The 24,621-nt window shown below is 42.2% G+C and overlaps 1 protein-coding gene across 3 annotated transcripts in view; it reads left to right on the forward strand.

The window, feature by feature from the left end:
* The window catches only part of MAPK8IP1 (mitogen-activated protein kinase 8 interacting protein 1), a 72,696-nt gene that overhangs the window by 20,276 nt on the left and 27,799 nt on the right, over window positions 1-24,621 (forward strand). For all 3 annotated transcript variants that reach the window (XR_015746697.1, XM_087951291.1, XM_026671293.2), the window contains exon 3: window positions 23,786-24,016. Coding sequence is in view for 2 of the 3 variants with exons in the window: in XM_087951291.1 (XP_087807417.1) it covers window positions 23,786-24,016 (231 nt within the window). In the remaining variant the exon portion in view is untranslated. The remainder of the gene's footprint in view (window positions 1-23,785; window positions 24,017-24,621) is intronic.

Below are 24,621 nucleotides of genomic sequence, written 5' to 3' on the forward strand. Positions count from 1 at the left end.
TGTGTCTCATGTGTTTTTCATATCTATGCTTCATATTCCTGGAGAACATAGAGGTGATGACCATTGCCAATGGCTAATGTCCAATACTAGGCCTGCAAGGATTCAAGCCAGATTAACAGTCAAAACGTTTTATTTAAAATAGTTCTCCCTAACATCACCTATCTGATGTTATTAATTTTAGCTGGGAATACTGGGTGGGAAGAAAGCTGAAATGGGGCAAATCTACTAATCACTGCCTTTGTATTGTAAGTACCGTAAAGCCATAAAGAATTGATTTGAAAGCCTCATTGTTTAGGCAGATTAGATCTTAGCTGTCAGGGTAGAACAAATCATACGGGTTATCTCTTATGCTTACTCAAGAACTAGAGAAATGCACATATTAGCATATCATTGAAAAAAAGTTGCTTCATGGAAACCAGAGTGCAGTCCAAGTGAGGCACTTGTACATAGGCATTCCATCAAGCCCTTACAAAGAAGGAACTCTTATATTATAGGAAACTCCCAAGTAGTTTTTATTTTGGGATATCACCCATTTTAATTGGCCTTGAGGTATCGGAATATTCAGATTTCAAAACATGAATGTGTAAAGGAATTTTCAGAAGGGAAAATGTGTGAATTTTCTGGCACCTCCTCATTGACAAAAGAAGGTCAGCCTAAATGTTTTATTTTAAAAGGACTGAAGAACTAAATAAAAGTTTGTTTTCGGTTGTCAAGAAAGTGTGTGGTTTTATAAATAATATAGTGAACATTTCAAGACACGTGAGGGAAATGGTGAACTTCCAATTAACACATCTGAATTTCACTGTTAGCAACGTATTAGCTATTTACTTAATTTCTGTAGCTGCCTGTCTCAATCCAATTGACTTTGGGCAGTGAACAATACTGCAAAAGCTATATAGTTTTGAGACCAAGCATTAAAAAGACACACGAAGAAGAATAATGGCATATTATCTAGAACAGTGGTTCCCAAAGTGGGCGGTACTGCCCCCTGGGGGGCGGTGGGATGCCTTAGGGGGGCGGTAAGAGGCAACGGGGCTGGCAAGGGGGCACTAAGAGGTGGCAGGGGGCGTTCGAGGTGCCGGTCCCGCAGGCTCACTGACTGCCGGCCATGCAGCCCATTGACTGTTTCATCGCTCCGTAGCCAACGCCTCGAATGCAGAATCCGTGTGCGGTGAGCCTTGCCAAGCCTGGGGGGGAGAGGTGGGAGGTGGCGGAAAGAGGGTGCCTTAACTTGCAGGCTGCCCTCTCTGGTGGAAGCGGTGGAGGCGCGCCAGAAGACCCGAAAGCAAAACCCTCCCAAGGCGTGCAGTGGAAGGGGAGGGTGGTCCGGCGTTAGGGCCCCCTTCCCCAGAGGAGAATAAGGGAGCGCGCAGCACCCGCCCAGCCTCTGCCTCTCCAGCCAGCCAGGTTTGCATGCAGGATGCAGGTGGGTGCAGCTGCAGCTCTCCAAGGCGCGTGGCTCGGTTCGGTTCGGCTCTACGTGGCCGTCCTGGACCTAGAACCTAGCCTCCCTCTGCAGCCCGGTTCTTCCGACCGAGCCCTGTGCTTGTTTGCTTGCTTGCTTGCTTGCTTTCCAAGCGATCATTCCCTCCGCCTCCACCAGTCTGGGCTGCTTCCTCATGCCTTCCTCCTCCTGGGCGGAGCATAAAGATGGGTGGAATGCTTCACTGAAGTTGGGAGTCTCTGAGCATGTGCTGAGTACTTCCTCTTGCTTGGCCCGATGGAAGTGGAAGCGAAGAGGGTAAGGTCGGCTGCATCACTGCCCCGGGGAGGTTGGCATTGCAAAATTGGATGCCAAAGGGGGCTGGAGAAGGGGCAGAGGGGCACCTGCATTAAGGAGCAGGAAGATCTTAGCCATGGTTTATTCATTGACTAAGCCAGAATCAAACAGCATGCTAAGCTCTAACTAGAATGGCTGGGTTAATATATTCAGCCCGTGTTTCTCAACCTTGGCAACTTGTGTGGACTTCAATTCCCACTCTGGCTTTGCTCTACTTTCTCAAAGTGCCACCGCTGTCGCATTCTTTCTTTCTTTCTTTCTTTCTTTCTTTCTTTCTTTCTTTCTTTCTTTCTTTCTTTCTTTCTTTCTTTCTTTCCTTCCTTCCTTCCTTCCTTCCTTCCTTCCTTCCTTCCTTTCTGTCTGTCTGTCTGTCTGTCTGTCCGTCCATCCATCCAAAAGGTCTGCCTGTCTGTCTGCCTGCCTTCCTGCCTATCTACCTACTTGCCTGCCTACCTGTCTTTCTGTCTACTTACTTACCTACCTATCTACCAACATAGATCTATCTATCTATCTATCTATCAATCTACTTACCTACCTATCTACCTATCTATCTCTCTCTCTATCTATCTATCATATCTACTTACCTACCTACCTATCCATACATTCATCCAAAAGTTCTGCCTGCTTGCCTACCTATCTATCTACCAATCTTTTTACCTACCTACCTACCTACCTACCTACCTACCTACTGTCTCTCTCTGTCTTTCTCTGTCTCTCTCTCTCTATCCATCCATCCATCCATTCTGTCCCTTCCTTCCATCCCCCACTCTTTCTTTGTCCCTTTTTCTTTCTTTCCCCTTTCTCTTTTTTTCCTTCTCTCTCTGTCTCTCTTTTCCTCTCTCAGGCTCACCCCATTGACTTGACTTGCTTGGGCAGGTACCTTCAGTGGAGCAGGCTCAATGGGGTGGACCTGCAGGGCCAGCACCTAGAACGCGGCAGTGGCGGCATGTTTGAAAAGTAGAGCAAAGTCGGAGGTTGGTAATTTTTGCTGCAAAGAATCACAAAAACTTCTGGGTTGTGCACAAGAAGGGACACACATGTCAATGCAATTCAGCAACATAAAATAAAGAGATACAAATAAAACAAATTAACAAGAATCGGCAAAGCATCTCTGATTAGATTTTATTCACTGCTAGAATCTAATCAGAGATGCTTTGCCGATTCTAGTGCAACGACCTGCTCCAGCAGGGTTAGAAGGGAGTGCGTGTGTATGTGTGTACATGGTTGTCAAAACTCCAAAAACAGGTCAAGTATCTCTGGGGAGGCCAGTCATAAATTAGAACACTTGCTAAACAACCGGCCATTAAGTGAGGACCACTTGTATTTGATTTGCCAGTCACCTGGCCACGCCCACCCAGTCACATGACCAGGAAGCCACGCCCACCCAGTTGTGTGACCAGCAAGCCATGCCCAGCCAGCAAGGCACGCCAGCCAGTCACATGACCAGCAAGCCATGCCCACCCAGTCACGTGACCAGCAAGCCACACCCTCAAATTAGGTCAAGCCCACAGAAATTTGAATCCCACCCCTGGGTGGGGGGCACCGAGGATGAGCTTGTAGCACCAAGGGGGCGGTGGACTGAAAAAGTTTGGGAACCACTGATCTAGAAGATAATAATCTATGTAAAGTCATTCAAAAAGCGATTTCAGTGATAATACCTTTTGACAAGAGGATCTGAACACCAAACAGAAAAATGTATTAATCACCAAAGTTGCAAAAATACATTAAAACTGTGCTTAAAAGATGAGAAAGAACGATGTGTACACATTAAAAATCCTTACAATATAAAAGAAAAATATTAACATGGAATTCTTTTCTTGTAAAGAAAGAAAAAATTGCCCTGAAGGATATCACATAATATGTGAGGGCTGGGAATGTTTTAAAAAAGCTACAAAGAATCTATAGAACTTGTACTGTACAATACAAACTGATTTCAAACAACTTCGTAAAAGGTTGAGGTCCTTTATTTAAAATTGAAAGATCAATTAGGCATCTTATTTGCAGAAAATTATGAGAAGCCCATTGGAAATTTTATATCTTTATAGTTTATGTGAGTGGAGTTCAAATCTTTGAGATGCTGCTGCTATATAGCACATGCTTTCTTTGACTTGGGTAGAAGAAATAGTTAGCTACTCTTAGAGCAAGTCCAGGATTGTTTATGCTGACTTTTAAAGCTACAGAGAAATAACATGAAATGCAATGCCCTGCTGTAGAATAAAAGAAAACCTGCTGGTTTCTAGGACTTTGTAACTGGAGTGGACAATGCAGTAGATCCACAACAATTGTACAGTGTCTCTTATTGTCTCAGAGCTTTTTAAAAGAAACTCATATTCTTCAGATTCTTCTGGCGCCTGTGAAGAAAGAGTTAGATTCTTGCCTTTTATTGTTGCAGACTGTGGAGTTCTGGCTATTTGTCCCTCGCCACCAATTAATCAAATCTTTAGTTGAGCATCGTGACATAGATTGCTGCTTCCTCACTGCTAATGGCAGTCTTAAGCAATTACATTGAGAGATGATTTGTGCATGTGTTTCTGTCCCTCTGAACAGGCGTTAGGTGCGGCCTGCAGAAAGACATATGTTGCTTACCTGTTGTGGGGCCAGGGAGAGAAAAATCACTTCAAGCTATCTCTTACCAGCTATTTTACTAGTAAAGTAGAATTTTAGTATAGTAAGATATACTTCACTCGAACTTAATTAAACTGAATCTGTTCGAAGTAGAAGGTGCACAGTGACACTGTAAAGCATGTTACATGTTGTCAGGTAAAGGCCATTAATTTTTAATTTAAATGCCATTTAATTTTTAAAATACAAGGTGCTTGGGAGGACTCCAGTCAAATAGATCAACCATTTTCAACTAGAGAAGCTGGTGAGGTTCTGTGAGAGACAAAAAAAAGGCGGGGAAATCATTTGAACACTTTTTTAAAAAACATTGGAGCATTGCCTCTTGATCAAGGGTTCTGGGGAATGTTTATTTTAATAAAGAGATTCCCCAGACTAAAAAAATCTGAAAACCTCTCAACTAGACTGCTATTCATTGATATCTGGAGTTAACAAATATATTTTTATTTTTGATAAAAAAATAAAAGCAAACAAAAAATATCCTCTGTGTTTGTAGATCTGTAGATCTTGTTACAAATTGAACAATACATGCACTATATAATTAGAACTTGTATTTGTTCCTTGTGAAGAGCACACAGGTATAATGTATGTCCATAAATATGTCAGAGCTAATGAAAAAGACTGGAGACATAGGACTTGTAGCATAAGGAGGAAAAAAAACACTGTTGGAAAAGAAACATTTTGCAAAGATGTTAGCCCAAATAGCAAGACAGTTTTGAACAACTGTGATTTCTATAGCTAATGTGGTTCCACATGTCCCAATGGTTGATGGGTAAAATTATTTTTGCTGTTGGGGATCAATACTCTTTCTTTTAATACTGGAAGTTATTGAGATGATTGTCAAAGGCCTCCCTCTGTTCCCAGCAGGGGTGGGATTCAAATTTTTTAACAACCGGTTCTGTGAGTGTGGCTTAGGTGGTGGGCATGGCTTAGGTGGTAGGCGTGGCTTAGGTGGTCATGTGACTGGGAGGACATGGCCTGGTGGTTATGTTATTGGCTGGGTGTGGCCAACTCAATATCATTCACATCGAGGCACGTATCTCCTCGCCTGGCCTCTCATGACTGTGGGGATGCTGCAACAGTCGTAAGTGTGAAAAATGGTCATAAGTCACTTTTTTCAGTGCCATTGTAACTTTGAATGGTCACTCCACACAAGCAAAGTACCAGCAAAGGAGGGGGGAAAAACTCCAGAGATGTTCCTGAGACAGGAAGTGTAGTCCTGCCAAGAATGTAATAAGGATTAACGGAGAGGCAGTTTCTGTAAGCAACACCAGAATGTTTCCTTCCTGCCTCCTTTACAGGATTAGGCCAGTAATTTCTTCTAACAAGCAGTTCTCTGAACTGCTTAGAATGTTAACAACCGGTTCTAGCGAATAGGTGCAAACTGGTAGAATCCCACCCCTGGTTCCCAGGGAACTGGAAGCTTATAGTACCTGCTCTGAATCTGGATCTGGATCCCTACATGCTCCCTGAAGAAAAATTAAAGGAAAGGAGTATAGAGTTAGTGGCTTTTCTAAGAAATATTTTCTGGCTAGTTACAATAAAATATATTGGGGGAGGGGGTAAAAAAATATAGGAAAAGAATTACTAGGTAGAGCTAAGAAACGTGAAGTGTTGCCCTTAAAAAGAAAGGAATCATCATTTTTAATCCATTTATGTATAAGTAAATAAAAAAATAGTATTTCTCACTATGGGAGGCTAACATGAGACTTGGTTATATTCTCAGGTGAGTGAGCAGGTGCCTACTAACAATATGTACTACTAATAAATTTCATTGCTTTAATGCTGGTCTAAAATATTCATATAAACAGATAAGTCAGCAAGAATCTAAGGTTTGCAGTGATGGACAAAATAATTACATCTTACAATGTGGACTCCCTACTTGTTCTTGCTGGAAAGTGTGCCAAACTTCAATTTATAGAAATAAATTGGATTAATTTTGCCCTGAATCAGTAATAGCGAATTCCTGGCCAATTAAGTTGGCGGAAAAGAAATCAGTATGGGACTATTGTATCCAATATAAACATCTACAATGGGTTTTCCTCCGGTACAATGGTTTTGTAATCTGTACCTCATGGACACTCATAGCTCCAACAAAGATCCTTCCTCTAGCTTTCACACTGTGGAATACATTGCTCCCAGAGATATACTGTATACCTGGCTCTTACCCTATTCTTATTTCAGAAGACCCATGAAACCTATTCTGGCTCAGGATAAGTTATTAAATAACCATTTATAATAATAATAATAATACTTTATCTGCGGTCACAGACCAAAACACAAGTACAACAAAAGAAGAACATGGGAAAATTAATCATGAACAATTGGTCACCAAAAACTTGACTAAGGGGAATTACAGCGTTCTCCTCTGATGGTTACAACTCTTATAAAAAAATTGGAAACCTGAGAAGTGATGAGGAGCCATCCCCTAGACAATATAAGAACAAATTACTAACAATGGGTCTAGAAGGGTCTATTTCAAGGAGAGACAGTAACTTAGATCTGCCTGGGTTATACATAGGGCAATATAAAAGGATGTGCTCCACAGTTTCAACCTCAACTCTGTCACAGGGGCATAGTCGCTCGTTAATTGGGAGCCTCTTAAATCGCCCATCCAGTAGTGCTGAGGGCAAGACATTAAAGCGAGCTAGGGAGAAAGCTCTTCTATACTTGGGAATGGTTAGAGTGTAAAAATAGGAAGCCATCCTCAGTCCGTAATTATTAAATTGGCTGAAGATCAGAGAGGAGCAAGTTTTGTTAGCTCTGGCTCATAGATATTGCAGGTCAATGTCCACAAGCCATTGGACTACCCTAAACTGGGCGTCCTTAAGGCCATAATCTCCCAGGGCATCCCCTGTAAAACCTAGCAGGTGTAATTTCTTCATCAGCTCCCTCTCCCAATGAGAAATATGAGAGTCAGCAAATGCCAGGGAGAGGTAGCTACCAGAAACTTCCAGAAAGAGCACCCGAAACCACCATTTAATGGTATTAATCCACGCCATACATTCGACTGATCGAGTGCCCAGTTCCAGGTACATCGGAGCAAAACCAATACAAGGAGGAAGACCCAGAAGTTTTCTAAAAAAGACAGCCTGGGTTCTTTCAGTACAATCCTTGAAGCCCTGTATCCATATGGGAATTCCATAAAGAGTTTGAGCCAAAGTTTTGGCTTTGTAAATATGCAGAGCAGAAGGAATAAACTGGCCTCCTTGGGTATAAAAAAAAATCTTAAAATCTGCTGGTGACTACAGGAGGCCAAATTCAGCACCTGGGTTCGATGTCTAGTCCAAGCACCAGTGTTCTGAAATTTAATACCTAAATACTTAAAATGGAAAACCTGCTTAACAGCATTACCATTGATAGCCCAGTTATACAATTTCTGGGCTCTAGAGAACACCAATACTTTGGATTTGTCATAATTAATGGATAAGTGGTTCTCAGCACAGTAAGACCCAAATGCAGAAAGTAATCTTTTCAGACCTGGCCTTGACAATGAAAGGAGGGCCACATCGTCAGCATAAAGGAGAAGCGGGATCTTCATAGTTGACAGCTTTGGGGCATGGGACTCAATACGTCCAATGTGAAAGGCCAAGTCAGATAAGAATAAATTAAACAAAAGAGGAGCCAGAACACAACCCTGCCTTACTCCATTCTTAATCAGGATAGGATTCGAAAGTTCTCCCTGCAAACCACACCTGACCTGACTAGAGGTCTGGTTATACAAGGATCTAATTAGGAACAGAAGACGTCTATCGATAAAACTTTTGAGCAGTTTTGACCACAACAGTCCCCTAGGGACTGAGTCAAATGCTGACTTTAGGTCGATAAAATAAATAAAAAGTTTGCCACCTGGTATGGTAGTATATTTATCGACCAGGTGCTCTAAGACAAAGCAGTAGTCCAGTGTGGCACAGCCCACTTTAACCCCAATCTGTTTAGCACCAATAATATTGGACTCCTCAACCCAAGTGAGGAGCCTACGTTGGAGATATTTAGCATACAGTTTTCCAATGATGAAGAGCAGACTTATGGGGCGATAGTTGGCTGGGTTGTTCCTATTTCCTCATTTAAAAATTGGAACAATAATTGCTAAGCTCCAGGAGGTAGGGATCCTGCCAGAGGTATTGATATGCATGAAGAGTCTTGCTAGGAGAGGAATCCACCACTCGGGATTGGATGTTAGCAGATCAGGGGGTATAGCATCAGGGCTAGGGGCTTTGCCTGACTTGAGTTCGGAGATAAACTCGGTAATCTCAGCATGAGTCATGGGTTGTCAGTCAGGAACTGCAGGAGGCAGCTGTGGCCCAAGCACGGTCGAACTTGATGCCTGGAAAATTGCCAAGAAATGGTTTTCCCAATCTCTGTTGGAAATACAGCAGAGAGGGAGCTCTTGATGACCCGGCAAGGAGCTGACAACAATTTGAAGGAGCTGGCAACAATTTGCCAAAATAATCGAGTGTTCTTCTGCTGGATGGAGAGGAGAAGTAGATCCCACTTCTCTCTTTAGCTTTCTTTTTCTTAGCAATTAGTCCTTTATACTCCCGCTTCAAGTGATAGTAGTTCTCTGGTAGGCATTTATCCCCTCGATTACGATAGAGCAGGTAAACCCGATTAATCTGGTTCCTGAGCATCAGATACTCTTTGTCAAACCAAGAATTGCTTCTTGAATGATATGGACCACTCGGCCTACGGACGGCTCCTAGCTCCCTTTGAACACTATTAATTAGTGATTCAAAAGCTGGGATTGTCCCTGGGCCACTACTTGTTAGGGCCTGATTGTATAGGCTGAGACACTCTGGAGATGATAAAAAGGAATGGAACTTTCTTTCAGTATTAGAAGACCATTTGATCCTCCTTGTATACGAAGCCACATAGGGATCTAATATCTGGGAACCCCTAGGGAGATGTATATTTGAGGAAAGCCCAATGATTGTAACCAGGGGGTAGTGGTCACTCTCCGTAAGGCATTCCACATAAAAAGCATGGACTGCCTTTCTAAGAAGCTGGGATACCAACACAAAATCAATAACACTACTCCCATGTGAGGAACTAAAAGTAAACTCACCAGCTAGATCACCTAGGGTACTCCCATTAAGAATTATCTTATTGTGTTGGGCTGCTAAAAGGGCTAACTGAATGCCAGCAAAATTTGTTAATTGAACCTTAGAATGTCTGGCTGAAATCAGGTGTCCTATGGCCTGGAGGGTTTCTTGGGAGTAGAGTGCCTCAATCGATGGGGGAACTTGGACTCCCAATCGGGCATTAAAGTCGCCCCCATAAGGATGTACAGCGCTGGGAATTTAGTTTCCATACAAGTAATGTAATTCTCCAGCACGCCCCATTGAGCCTTAGTATCAGCTTGCCTCATCGTCGGGGGAAGATAAATGTTGAACACTAACAGTTTGCTGCGTCCTCTCTTAATTAGGAGTGCCGTAGCTAAAGAGCCACAGAGGGGCAGCTCCACTGTCTCCACTTTCAAAGACGTAGAGACCAAGCAAGCTAGACCACCCTTAGGCCTTCCTGTTGTAGATTGTCTGGTGGCGGCCAAGGAAATGACCGTAAACCCTGTAAGGGATATCTTATCACGTGCCCAGGTCTCCTGAAGCAAGACCACATCAAATGAGTGAATATAGTTGGCAAATTCTGTGGTACCACACCTTCTCCCCCAGCTTTCTATGTTCCACAAAAGGCACTTAAGTGTGCAGTGGGGGGGTTGCCAGATTTAATAGTCATTCTGTGTGATTAATTTTTCCCAGAATGCCCTTCATATCTGAAAAGATACACCTGTTGTTAAGTGGCAGGGTCATCCTCTTAGGAGGCAAAGGCAGGGAAGGAGGGAGGGGAGGCGAGTCTTGTTCATGGGGCTGTAGGGCTCAAAGCGCACTCCAGTTCATATTTGTGGCATTAATTGGTTGCTTAGCTGGCAAGTATTCAGCAGCATCAACAGACAGAGTTTGAAGTAGCCCTGGATCTTCAAATTTATGAATTAGACATTCTGGAGAGAGCGCCAAGGGAGCTTCCATTGGTAAATCAGTATAGACTCCCTGGAATCCAAGGGAATCCTTATCAGGTAGTGAAAGACTCCAGAGCTTGGATTTAACTGCATCCAGACGCTTTATGATTTGGGCCCTTTCTGGTTGTGGAAGCGCACAAAAGGAGTCAAAGAGCTGTGTCTCCTCCTGGTTCCAGAAATTGTCTTGACATAAGTCAGTCTCATAAATAGATGGAATCCCAGAGGCACTCACCTGGGGCTTATTTACTAAGGAACCTTGGGTGCCCTGGGCTGGTGTCGCTTCCTTTGGGTCCGTTTCTTCCCAGCTGATCAAATCAAGGGAAGCTTCCTGCTAAGATGTTACTTGCTGTGGGGGGTTAATTTGACCTGTTGTAGGGGGAACAGTCAGGCTACCATCTGAGAGGACGCCAACTGGAGGTTTTGCGGGAATAGGTGTATAATTAGTACGTGAGGTAGTATCCGAGATGGCATTCAAGGTTGGCACATTAATATGTGCTGATGATAAATTTCCTGCCACTCACAAATTGTCGATTACTCAAGAGTGGCTTAATCGACATATCTTTGAAGACTCTTCTTGGCAGAATGCCGAAGGATCTTAACAGGGATCCTCTTCTGAAAAATAGTTTTGGGGTGTTGGAGTTGTCAAAACTGAGTAGCACTCTAGTGCAGTATTCAGGAGAGGGTAAAAGTTCAACCTTCTTCAAATCATCAGCTTTTAGCCCCAATAACTGTAATATATGGCCAGCTGTGTTGAACCCCAGTGAGGTAAGTTGCCATTAATGGGATTAATGATGAGGGCCACCTGTTTTGACTGTTAAGACCAGGTGACTGTTTGCGTCAAAAGATGTAAAGTTCGAACTATTGGTAGGATTACATTGGCCAGTGCTTTTGCTGAGGCTTGGCAGGGAGAACCCTGCTGCCGCATCAGGCTGCCGAGCGGTCAACCCAGGGCAGCCACTGGTAGTCCAGGAAACTAAGTAGTTTAAAGTACTTATTATTTTATCAAGCTGGAGCTGAATGCTCGCTGTAGTTTCTGCAACCAAGAAACATTGCTGAGCCAAAAGTTCTGTAAGGGTGGGCTCATTTAAGGATTGGTTGGGGGCCATAGTTTTAGATAAGCCTTTGTTCTCAACTCGGGGGGTGACGCCCTCAACCGTCGGAAGATCGCGACAACTGGCAGTGTTGTGAATGAATAAAAACAACTAAGCCTAAATGCAAAGCAGGTTTTGGAAGCCTGCACATTTGATTGGTCCTTAAACAATGAACAAGGATTGGTTCATGACAAGCCCCTGATTGGCCAAACTTAGGACACTTCTTATTGGTTATTAGTTTGAACTTAATGCACTTATTATTGGATAATAGGGTAGCAGCCAACCCTATAAAAGGGTTACTGCTGCCCATAGCCTTGCTCTGTTCTGTACTATTTACTGTTATTAAAGAGTTGAAGTCACTGGTCAGATGTCTGGTCTCCATTATTCCCCAAACTTAACACTGGCGGCGAAGGTGGGATGCGGAGACCGAAGAGCTGACTGATCTACAGAGCAACCAACAGAGCACGTGGTCGAACACGCACCATCAACGGCAACATGGCCAGCGGTGCCGTACCACCCGCTCCATTCAACCCAGAAACCGAAGACTGGGAGTCGTACATGGATAGATTCCAGATGTTTTTGGAGACCAACAATTTGAAAGACGCAACAACCAGCAAAAAGAGCTATATTTCTAACCCACTGCGGGCCTACCGTGTTTAAAATGGCAAAATCACTTGCCAAGCCAGCCGAAGTAAAAGCGATGGACTGGGACGTCCTCGAAGCCTTTGCTACGGGCCCACTACGCGCCCACCGTGCCAACCTTAGTCAGAAGACACGAATATTACCAGAGGGACCAGCGGAAAGGCTAAAGCCTTGCTAACTACATCGCAGACCTCCGCAACCTTGGAGGCCTCTGCGGATTCTCCGATTTAGAAGAAGCCCTCCGAGACCGCCTGGTTCTGGGCCTAGAAGACGGCACGATCCAGAGCAAAATCATGGCTAAGGGGACATCAGCCTCACCGATGCCCTTAAAGAAGCCACTGCAGCGGAGGCGACCAAAAGTCGGCAGCCCAAATGCGCCGCACCAACGCACCGCCACGTCAACTCGCCAAAGATACCTCGCTCGCTCAGAGAGACACCCGGTATCGACTCACCACGAGGACCTAGAATCCCCATCAGAAAGCGATGAGGAAGAGGTCAACCGACTCCGAACGGAACGAGACCAGTTCACACAACCCTCATCTCGACCTTGTGCAGGATGTGGGGCGAATCACCCCGATCCAGCTGCAAATTCCTCGACGCACTCTGCCGCGTTTGCGGAAAAGAGGTCACATCGCAAAGGTTTGCAGAAGCAAACAAAACTCCAAACCCCGACAGGCCGAATACCAGTCTTCAGGATTCTTCGGCACACCCGAGACAAACTGAATCACCAATGGGGAAGCCACTCCTACAGAAACAAACCACCCACCACTTCCACCAGGCGGGAAGAGACCAGGTGGGAAGAGACCCACCAAACAATTACCATAGGCCACGCTACATCCCTTGATGCCGGGAAATCAGAGTAAAGGTCGCTATCGAAAACAAACCTTGTGTAATGGAGGTGGACTCAGGATCAACCCTCTCGATGGTGTCCTGGAAGACGCTTCAACAGCTCATCCCGACGATTCGCCGCCAAGACCTAAACCCTCAAAGGGTTATACTCAAAGATTACCAGGGTAACTGAATTCCCGTTGTCGGGTCCCGACGATTCCAGGTCTCTTTCAAGGACCGCACCGTCGCACTGCCACTGACTGTCGTGGACCGTGACCGGCCTAGTCTTTTAGGCCTTCAATGGTTCAGACCGCTTGGAATCACGGTAGCTGGAGTCCACCGTGCCGAGAGCAACGATGGGAGGGTGTGGAAACGCCACATAGACCAACTCCGTTCGAGATTACCACCCAGCGCCCATGGCTCCCCGGGTTCACCAACTGAGGGGGAGGAAATATCGAGGAAATTGACTTCGATATGACGGATAGCAGGCCAACGGAAACCCTATGGCCCAGCGAAGTACCGGGATTGAAGCGGGGAGGGGTTGACTTTTCCATGGGACTTGAACACGGGAAACCGAACTGCGAAACCCCAAAGAAACACTGATTGGCGGAGACAACCACAACGGAAGCAGCACGGAATCACCGTGCAGCGAAACAGAACTTAATAAAGATCATCCAAACGCTCCACCGGAACCGGACTTGAGGACAAACCGGTGGAGCCACGGAATCATCCAGACAGACCAAACGGCCTGTCTATCTTGAAGATTTTGTTACAGCTCCTCAAACGGAACCCAAGGGGAGGGGTGTTGTGAATGAATAAAAACAACTAAGCCTAAATGCAAAGCAGGTTTTGGAAGCCTGCACATTTGATTGGTCCTTAAACAACGAACAAGGATTGGTTCATGACAAGCCCCTGATTGGCCAAACTTAGGACACTTCTTATTGGTTATTAGTTTGAACTTAATGCACTTATTATTGGATAATAGGGTAGCAGCCAACCCTATAAAAGGGTTACTGCTGCCCATAGCCTTGCTCTGTTCTGTACTATTTACTGTTATTAAAGAGTTGAAGTCACTGGTCAGATGTCTGGTCTCCATTATTCCCCAAACTTAACAGGCAGCAGTCAGACAAAAGGGAGCAGGAGCTTTCAAACCGAGAGGCCGAGCTAAAACAAAGTCCTCAATCTTGGATTGCTTCAGAGAAGGTTGAAGAACCAGGTCAGTGAGAGATCTGCTCCTTTTCCTTGTCTTCATTATATTAAGTAGCACAGTAGAGGAGGAGCTGTGTAATATAGCATAGAGTCTAGTCACTGAAACAAGTCCTAAATCCAGAGGAAAAGGAATCAGGAGTTGAGAAGAAACGAGTCCTAATGCAAACAATGGCAGAGCTCCTCACAAGTATACCGAGGATCCTGCCCTCCCGACAGAGCAGGGAACATGAGTAAATAAAAATGATAAAATAATAAAAATAGTGGATAAAAATAGAATAAATTAAATAAGAGAAATCACATCAAAGCTAGGCATTGCTAGACTTCCAGCTAGAGGAGTAAGATCTTTAGAACAACAACAACAACAAAGAAGCAGCAGCAAGGCCCTCCTATAGCTGAGGCCCAGCTCGGGCTTTTTTAAAAATACAGCTAAACCATAGCTGAAATATAGCTAAAAGTGAATTAGTGATAACACTGCAAAAATTTCAAAAATGTAAAGGGTTTAAAAATAAAAATAAAAATTTGAAGACTAAGATATGATAGAAAAATAGCCTTAAAAGCAGGTAATAATTAGAATATGTTAATTTAATCTTAGTTAAGCAGAGAGCCTACTTGCCTGCTGCTCCCAACTCCTCCCTAACTAACCATTTAGCTATTGCATTGTTTTAGTATGGGCTAGAGGAAGTTCAGCTTCTAAGTTATGAACCCACTCAGAGTTTGTATTTATTGGAACAGTAAAAAAATATTGTTAAAATAAATAAATAAAATGCCAATGCTTGAGCAAAAGGGTCCAATTGGAAATTTTCCAAATGCCCTTGTTCTTAGGCAAGGCTAAGCGTTCAGGAAATAATGCTTGACATAAGCAATTATTCCTACTCCCACCTATTACATATCATGTGAAGGAGCAAGAATATGAGCTGATAACATAAATGCAAACTCAGAAGCTGCTTTAAGTATGACTCCAGGAAACTAGAAAGTTATAGAAATATACTGGTGTAAATGGAATAAAGGAAAATAGCTATTTGCCAAAGAAAGTGATGATTTAAAATTGTTAGTATATAAACCATGATATATAAGAGATGGTCATAGATCAGGCTGATTTAGGATTTAGGAGCTCCCATGCAGGATGAAGTTGCAACACAGGTAGACAAAAACAAAAAAAGCCCAGGATATTTTTACTGATAGAAGAAAGTTAGCCATATTAGTAGTCATCCAAATCAGTTGTAAGCCAAGTCAGATCCAAAAACAATCTGCAGTAGGGCTATGCAGAGCTTCAGGTTTGATTTCCAAAATGTGGTTTGGAATTAGTAGGAATACAAAGCAGATCACCTTTTCCTGGTATCATATGGCAGTTGTGGAAGGAAACAATCCCAGCTACTTTAAAGCATTGCAGTGAGGCGTCATAGCCTCATTCTTATTTACTCTGAAATCCCTTTGAAAATAAAAAAGTATTCTGCAACCTAGTCTATAAGTTTATCAAGTTTCAAACTCTTCACATAATAATGTTAAAAGAGAGGGAATGGTTTCATAGTTTTAAAAAATGTGAAACTCTACTAATGCTTGATTATTCCAACAATCTAATAATTCACTGCAGCATGTTCTCAACAACCTTTCCTAAAAAGAGAAGGTTGAAAGATGGATGTTCCAGATCCAGCAATGATCTCTTGAGGGTTCAAACCACCACTTCTTTCAGAACCAATGGAGCCTCTCAAAGAGGCATTAACCTTCACATAGATCAACTCACAAGCCTGCTTCTTGCAGGCTTTGGGCAACTGGGACTGGCAAGGGGTCTAAAATAAAGGTGATTGTACCCACAACTCTGAGGAGCTCTCTCCCTTTGGACTAACTGTTCAAACTCATCTCAGATATCACTGTAAGATTCTCTTTGTCACCACCTTTGCCCAGCTGGATTATTTATTTAAAAAGCTTCCAGCCTCATCTAACCAGGTATATGCCAAATGTGTTGGACACAGGTATCTGTATAGACTGTGTGTGTGTGTGTGTGTGTGTGTGTGTGTGTGTGTGTGTGTGTGTGTGTGTATAAACTCAGAATGTTGGCTACAAGTATCTGATCTTTGCCTTGTTCGTTATTTACATGTGTTGTGCATATGTATATGTACAAACGGGATAGGATTTAATTACACAATCATAGCCACCATCCCGACTCTTTTGAGTGCCTCCCCACCCACCACCCCCCGCATTTTAGATATTGGATAAACCCAATAATTTTGGATTTCTTCCATAACCTATGGAAGAGGAAATTATGAAAATTGAAGTCCAAAACCTGAAAATCTGGGCAAGGAAGGATCTGTAAGATTTTTCAGGATCTGAATATTCATCCAGTGAATGCTTCTAGTGAAATAACAGATAATCAGAACTGGAAGGGACCTTGTAGGTCATCTAGTCCAACCCCCCTGCCCAAGCAGGAGACCCGACACCATTTCTGACAGATGGGAGTCCAATCTCTTCTTGAAAGTCTCAAGTGATGATGTTCCCACAACTTCCGAGGGCAAGCTGTTCGATTGGTTGATTGTTCTCACTATCAGAAAGTTTCTCTTTATTTCCAAATCTCTCCTTGATCAGTTTCCATCCATTATTCCTTGCCTGCCCTACAGGCGCCTTAGAAAATAGCTTGACCCCCTCCTCTCTGTGGCAACCCCTCAAATATTGGAAGACTACTATCATGTCTCCCCGGTCCTTCTCTTCACTAGACTTAGCCATGCCCAGTTCCTGCAACCGTTCTTCGTATGTTTTAGTCTCCAGTCCCCCTAATCATCCTGGTAAGTAAGATGGACAGCTAGTGAAAGTGATGCACTGAAATAACATTAATAGTATTTATTTCATTATACTAAACTGTTTAAATCTTTAATCATGTAGAAATCTGTTATTAGAGAAGCACATACAAAGTAAAGGCAAATCATTTTTCACATTATTATAGTTTGTTCAGCCAACTAGTCACTATTTTTAAATATTATGTATATCTGTATATAGGAATATTTTGCCATGCTTTGCATATTACTTAAGAACATGCATATTATTTTAGAAATGCAGCATGTTGAAGAAACTGCTTCTTGAACCAAATTTCAAATCTCCAAAGACAAGTGCTGACTAACCATGCATATGAAAATACTAAAGTTGTAACCTGTGTCATGATGAATGAAACAGAACAAAAAATTAATGATGGAGCTATGAGTTAAATAGAATAGAGAAGAGACTATATTTTCTACTGCTATAATCACATTATATAACTAATTACTTATATAAATATTTCTATGGGGCTAAGGAAATGTTTAAAATAGTGGAGCAACTGCTGCTATGAAGGAAGTGAAGTAGGCATTATAAAAATATGCATCAAATTAAAGTACATAAGTGAATTTTAATTCTGAAACCTTGAATTCTTTAATTCTTAAATTACACTCAATTGTCTTACAAAAAATAATGCTTAATTAAAGGAATAGTGACTATCCTGTTTCTCACAGTACCAAAGATAAGTATATCCAAGCAGGACAAAAGGTGGCAAAAGGCATTTTGGAAGCAAACACATTCCTGAACACAAGCAATAAAACCCACAGCTCCTGGATTTCTCTCACTTTCTAGCTTCCAATTCTACATAGGCTATTTCATCCATTTCTGCCTACTATGCTTGTTAGTGAATTACACACGTTTTCAATAATAAACTGAAGAAAGAGTGGAGCATCCAGTTAGCTGCTACAAGTAGATTGCACAGATTAACTGTAAACAATAGCATGGTGAAATAAGAACAATGGTGGATTGGAAGATCTGCAAGAAAATCATTTGCCTACAAGACTTATGAGGCCACAAAATAGACTCAGTAATAGAAAATGAAGAAGCTAAAGTGGTCAGGGATTTTAGCATTCAAACAGACGAGCACCTGCCGTATAACACCCTAGACTTAACAACTGTTAATAAGAAAGAGCAAAAAGTCTGGATAGTGGACATAGAAGCAACTGTGGGCAGAAGAAGAGAAGAGAAACCCACTGAAGAAAATCACAAAATACGAAGACCTAGAAGTAGAATAGAAGTAAAATGACTGTGGTAAAAGAAAGCAAAGAAAGTACCAACAATAATAGTTACGTTGTACAGTCCCCAAACAACCAGAGCACCACAATGCCATTGGCATTGATACAGTCCCTATCAGTCAATAACAAAAGGCAGCTTTACTTGGAACAGCTTACAGTTTGCTACGATACCTTTAATACCACCAAACAACAACTTGTACCTATCCCCAGTCCTTGTGAAGTACTCAATATAGATGGATAAAAAATGCCAAATCCACTTTAAACGTCTGACTATGTGATGAACAAAAATAATGGAAACAATAACATCTCCCCATCCCAGACCTTAGGAAGGACTGAATAAATGGATTAAAAATGCTAAATCCAGTCTAAATATTTGGTTGACTGTGCAGTGAACCACAATAATAATAACCAGTCTAAACCTCTGGCTGACAATGTGCAAACTATAATAATAATAATTTCAAGCTCGTGGCTACTCATTCACGGTGATCAAGTGAATCTTGGGCCTTCAAAAACCCAGTGTTTTATTTAGAATCTAAATGCACTTTTAAAAGCGGGATGTTGCAAGTATCTGGGATAATTAAAAAAGATATTTGGAATATCAAATTTAGTACAGATTTAGTGTCTTGTTCTTCTCTGTGCATAATATTGGGTAGTTTCATTGATAACTAAAGAGCATCTTAAATGGCATGAAAGAATTCCCTTCCATGTCAGCTTATTCTTTTAACTTGCCTATTTGCATCATCTAGAAATATTTTCTTTTTGAGAACCTTTTATGGTTTTCTGCAATTTGGGAAGTGCTAAGGGGGGGAACCACTATGAAGTATCCCTGCTTTACAAAAAAAAAAAAAGTGTACAACTAAGTGTACCTTTTGGATTTGCTGAGAATTATTGAGAGTCAGACAGCATACAAATTTAATACACTCATTGTTAATTATTAAATTTCCACGCTTTTGTGCTTTTAAGGATTTTGGACGGGTTTTGTCCCTTACTAGCTAAAATCTTTTAAATTCACTATTGAAAAACATTCAGAAAAATTGTATTTTTTGAAAGTACCATTTAGCATGTAGTATTCATACTTCCAGAATATTTAGAGGTTGTAAATTGGATTCTGTATTAATGGAGTCTTGAACCTTTGTCATGTTCCACCTGTTTCAGCTTTACTACTGTACGTTTAGGTTATACATGTAGGAATGGGCAATGACCTGTAGGTGGCAGAAGAGATCAGTATCTGATTTGTACATGTTAGTACTTGCTGTATTTGCTTCTTCCTTGCAAGTGGTAATTAAAGAGATGTAGTTGCACATGTGACATGTGACTAAATTCCTACTAGGGATAGGAGGACATTTGAGTTGTGGCCAGATGAAGTTTTACACATCAGTGTATTTTACTGTATGTGCATCTGCTGGGGTTTTTAATTTGTGAAATGGTTAATAATTATATGCCCTTAAAATTATAAACTATTTGGGGGAGAGGTGTTACTGTAACACACTAATACATACATTCCTACAATTGTAGTAGCTTTACCAGTAAGTTTATATCGAGTTACATAAACATAAGAAGATATACTTGCCAATTACATATATCTTGGGCTCATACACAGATTTCACAATTTCTATGCATATTTCCATGCTTTGAGTCAGTGTTCTTCGAGCCACAGGATACATTGTGCACCTAAAATGTTAACAAATTAAAATAAAATAAATGTCTTTTTATTATATTATACATTTTTTATTTATTTTAAGTGAACCAGGTTTTAGATTGGTCAGATTCTAAATGGAAGAGTTAGACTTCCATTTGGAGAAGAATATAATGCGATGCTGTTTATGAGTTATGATAGTCATAAGCCTGTATGTTTAGTATGCACTGCAATAATTTCATTTGTTGTGGCTTTCCAGCCATTTTTTCCCCCATACCTGTTAACCTCGTGGTTTATAATTTGACAGAATGAAGCAGCCACCCCAAACAGCAAAGTCAGGGTGCCATGAGTGGATATATTTTTTTGCATTTAACTATGGATTTTCCCCAGTTGTTCATTAGGAAAGTTTCTGAATTCAAGCTTGTAAGCATATGCTAGGTAAGGGAACATATTTTTTTCCATGGTTCATGTTACCCTGCAATCTGTCTCTGTAGTCCATTTCTCTTACTTATGCTTGCTTCTGGTACTAGAAGCAAATGGGAAAGTGGGGTGCAGATTAGGTAACTATACAACGTGGGAAGCACTGGATATGATGAACATTTATGATTTCTTGATTCTTATATTATTATTTTTACTTTTAAGCCCTTACTTTTCTGTATAGAATAGTAATTAGATTTGTTATAGAGAAGTCAGCCTGTCTTAACATCTCCCTGTGTCACATGTGTATGAGTTTACCATACCCAATGTTTTCCGAGGAAAAAAAAAGCTGATAATAGATTTTGGACACAATGCTTTTTCAATTGTGCCATCATCAGGGAGGAGTAGATGACTTGATAGAACATTCATTATGTGATCACTTAAATGCAAGATTGCTCCTGGATCTGGGAAATTAAATCATCCTTTAGACAATACATGGATTCAGTCCTTTCTTATGGGGCAGTATGACATTTCTTTCTTACTGAATGTTACCTATTGGTCTAATTTTTAATAAAGTAAACAGATCACACTTTTATATTTTGGATGCCTTTGAGTCAGTCTTGACGCCTAGCAACTGCCTACACAAGCCATTGCAGTTTTCTTGGCAAGATTTCAGAATGATGTTGCCGCTGCTTCCTTTTTAGGGCTGAGAGAAAGTGACTGGCATAAGGTCACCCAGTTGGCATTGTTTCTAAGACAGGACTAGAACTCATGGTCTTCCGGTTTTAGCTCAATGTCTTAACCCCTACACCGAACTGGATCAAGTCACAGCATGAATGAATTTCATCCTCTACAATAGGCTTCTGCCAGAAAAAACAGTCAAACCATCCATAAATGCTACCATTGTGGTTTGTTTGAACCATATGAACCATGAACTTTTGGAGCAGGGTAGAGTTTCTAGTTTATAAGTCACAGTTATAAGTTACAGAAGAAGCTTATGTATGCCAGCACAGTGCTTGGTCATAAGAAATTGGAACAAGTTATTTACATTTGAAAAAAAAATCATACTATTCCTATTATAGTCACGTACAAAATTATAAAATCCTTATTATTTTTAAAATATTCATAACAAAACATGTAAGCAACTAAAAAAATGCTTTTCCCTGGTTTCAGGAATATTGTAGTCTCTGTCAGGTTTCGAGCTGTGAGAACATTACCAAAATAATAGGTGGATATGGAGGTCTTCCCACGTAGTAAAGTATATTTTAATATTTCCCCACTTCTGACTTAAAACATCTATCCTTTAAGCAGCAGAAAATTATAACATATCTCTGCTACTGTTCCCTGTGGTGCTTCTGTTGGTCTGTTCTGATTTTGAGCGCACAGCACTGGATGAACAAAGCAAATGAATTGGCAGCTCTCTTTCCTTATCTACGTGATACCAAACTGTGGCAAAACCACCTGTCAATTACAATTATGGTACCACGGTATGAATGGGGCCATTCTGGAGGAAATGAGAGTTTTCAGATCCTTCCTTTCTTTGATCATGAAGCAATTAGGGAGGGGGAAGAAAGGTTGCACTCACCCTTTCATCGCTGACTATTTCAGTCTTAAAATAAGACCACGGAGGACTAGTAAAAATGCTAAGGAATTGCTGGCTGAGGTTTAGAGACTAACTCTAATGTTCCTGCACAGTTCTGATAGACAACCTGCATATAACTATCTATTCTTTATAACAACAAAGTGTTGTTTTATGCTGATCAGGGACTAGAAGGGAAGAAACATGCCTGCGAAAACTTGAAATGGCCAGTTAAGGCTGCTGTGTTCCCACTTGCTACCAACCAATAAATCTTGTCTTTGATGGAAAGGATGGCCAAATGTATTCAATTTTGCATACCATACTTGTAACTGTTTGGATATGGCCAAGTTATGGCAGAAATTCCTTTTCAGCTGTGATATTGCTAATAGTTCACTTCCAACTGTCTTACTAATGAGCAGGGGACAAAATGAACACAATGCCATGGGGATTCAGGCAAGAAAGCCTTGTTGCCAGAACATGTCTTCACCATATTTAGGTGGGAAAAGAGATCACTTTAGTACTGTGCTGATGCAACAGTAATATGAGCAGGTTTTATGGTCTCCTCCAGGAATAATGTCTCACTGCAGCCCTCATGTGCCCCACTGTTTATCAAGAATCTGCTCTCACGACATCGTCTTCATTTACTTGACACCCAATTATATTGACATTGAAGGCATGTGAAGGTGGCTGTGAAGAAGAACCCTGTAATTGCAACAATCCTAGGATAGTGCTATGACATGATATCCATTGAGGGTTTCTAGTGTCTTCTAAAGTTGATCATTATTGATGGGTCAGTATAATGGAGATGAGAACATGTTTTATGTTGCCTCCACGATGATTATTTAAAACATACGGCCATTTCCTACTTACTGATTGATGGTGTCTTCAGTTACTTTTTGGCCACAGCTAAGGAGATCAAATGCCTTTTTTAAAAATACCTATTATATTGACGTAAAGGAAGTTGGATGACTCTTTTCCCACTGTTGAGTTAACGTTAGTCACCTTTCCTTGCCTCAGCTGAAAACTATATACCATTACATGAAATGTGATATTCCTGTTGCTAGTCTCAGTCTTTCTTCTACTGGCTGCTTTTATTTCAGGACACTGCAATCACCTCCTGGATGGTGAGTAATAAAACTTAACAGAGAAAAACGCTGTTTGTTTGATGCAGCTAAAAAGAACTTACAACCAGTCTCACTCATAAGGTGGGGCAAAACTGATGGCAAATCACAGCCATGCCACAAGAAAAAACAACACACACACACACACACACACAACCGGAGATGTTGCTAGGGCAGATGTGTGCCATAATTGGGAATGATTTTTTAAAAAACAGCCATTGCTCCAAAAGAAATATAGAATAGAATGAGCTGGAAGGGACGCTGGAGGTCTTCTAGTCCAGCCCCTCGTTCAAGCAGGAGAACCTATATCTATACCATTTAGGATAAGCGGCCATTTCAGATATGTATACACTCGCGGGGGTCTAGCAAAGCACAGCAAAAAGAAGCCTCCTTTATCTTTAGGGTTTTTGTAAGGGCTGGTGTGCTGAAGAAGCATTTCCCCTTAAGTGCGTGCCTCGGTCCGCATTCGAGATGCAGGTTCAGCAGCTTGGCTCCGTTTCCCTTGAATGGATGGATGCCAATTGCAAACGAGGGAGCAGGGGAATCGAGCAGATGCCAAGTAGCCTTTCCCAGAAGAAGCTTGGACATGGTGGGGAACGGCAGCTTCGCCTCTTCGTTCTGTGGAGTTTCCCACCGCCCCGCCCCGTGGCCGGCTGCTGCTTTTGCTTTTTTAGAGGCTCTTCCTCAGTACAGGCTGAGGCTGCTGCTGAAACGCGGCGTTAGTCGCTGACCTCTCCCTCTCCCTCTCCGCCTCCTTGCACAACCCAGTCTCATGATTCACTGTCTCTCCCTCCCTCTCTTGCCTCCTGGCAGAGCCATTTGAATCTGCAGGCCAGTAGCGTTCTGGGAGTGGGCGGAGGGGAGGCGAGTCGGCTCCAGGCGGAGATGCTTCAGCTGGACCTGATTGACGCCACTGGGGAGACCCCCGCCGAAGAAGGGACGGCGCCCGATCCCACCAAGGAGCCCCCGCCAGTAACCATGGAGACCTACAGACCGAAACGGCCCACGACGCTCAATCTCTTCCCGCAGGTGCCTCGGACGCAGGTGAGTCCCTCAGCCTCTTCCCCGCCCGCGCCCCCAATTCGGAGAGCTCCTTCCCAGCGTCCCTTGACACCCCCTTCCCGCCGCCTTGTCTCTTTTAACATTTACTAAGAAAAGGCGGTTTTTGTTACCCTCCCCCGACCTTCGAGGAAGTTGGATTCCCCCTGCCTCCGACTAGACAAGGCTGTTCCACTTTCAGCTTCCTACTTGTTGCCTAACTTGAGGGGCAGAGGGGATCCTGTGGCCAGGTTGCCTTTTTGGAAAAAGGAGTGGGGAGACATTCTGGGATGATGGATGTCTCCTTTCTCTTCCCTTCCCAACACAATAAAAGATTAAATAGTAGGAGAGCTTTGAGTGAAAGAAGCCAAGTCTCTGAAGAAGCTTTTACCGAAAAAAGGTTCACAGGGCAGAATTGTTAATTGCCATAAAAATGTACTCTGATTATGCTTGAAGGTCACCTGCCTCCCTGTCTTCTCTGCCATTCACAGTATGTGCCTTTGATTCAGAAATGTGTTCTACAGCTGAAAATTGACAAGCTCTGGAGGTGGATCAATACTTAGTGATCAAAGGAGGCAGAGACCTTGCATTCGGTTGGGGGAGAAATAAAA

This window comes from Notechis scutatus, chromosome 1 (assembly GCF_049901735.1).
Source record: "Notechis scutatus isolate UNSWTSFEM ecotype Mainland chromosome 1, rNotScu1.2, whole genome shotgun sequence".
NCBI lineage: Eukaryota > Metazoa > Chordata > Lepidosauria > Squamata > Elapidae > Notechis > Notechis scutatus.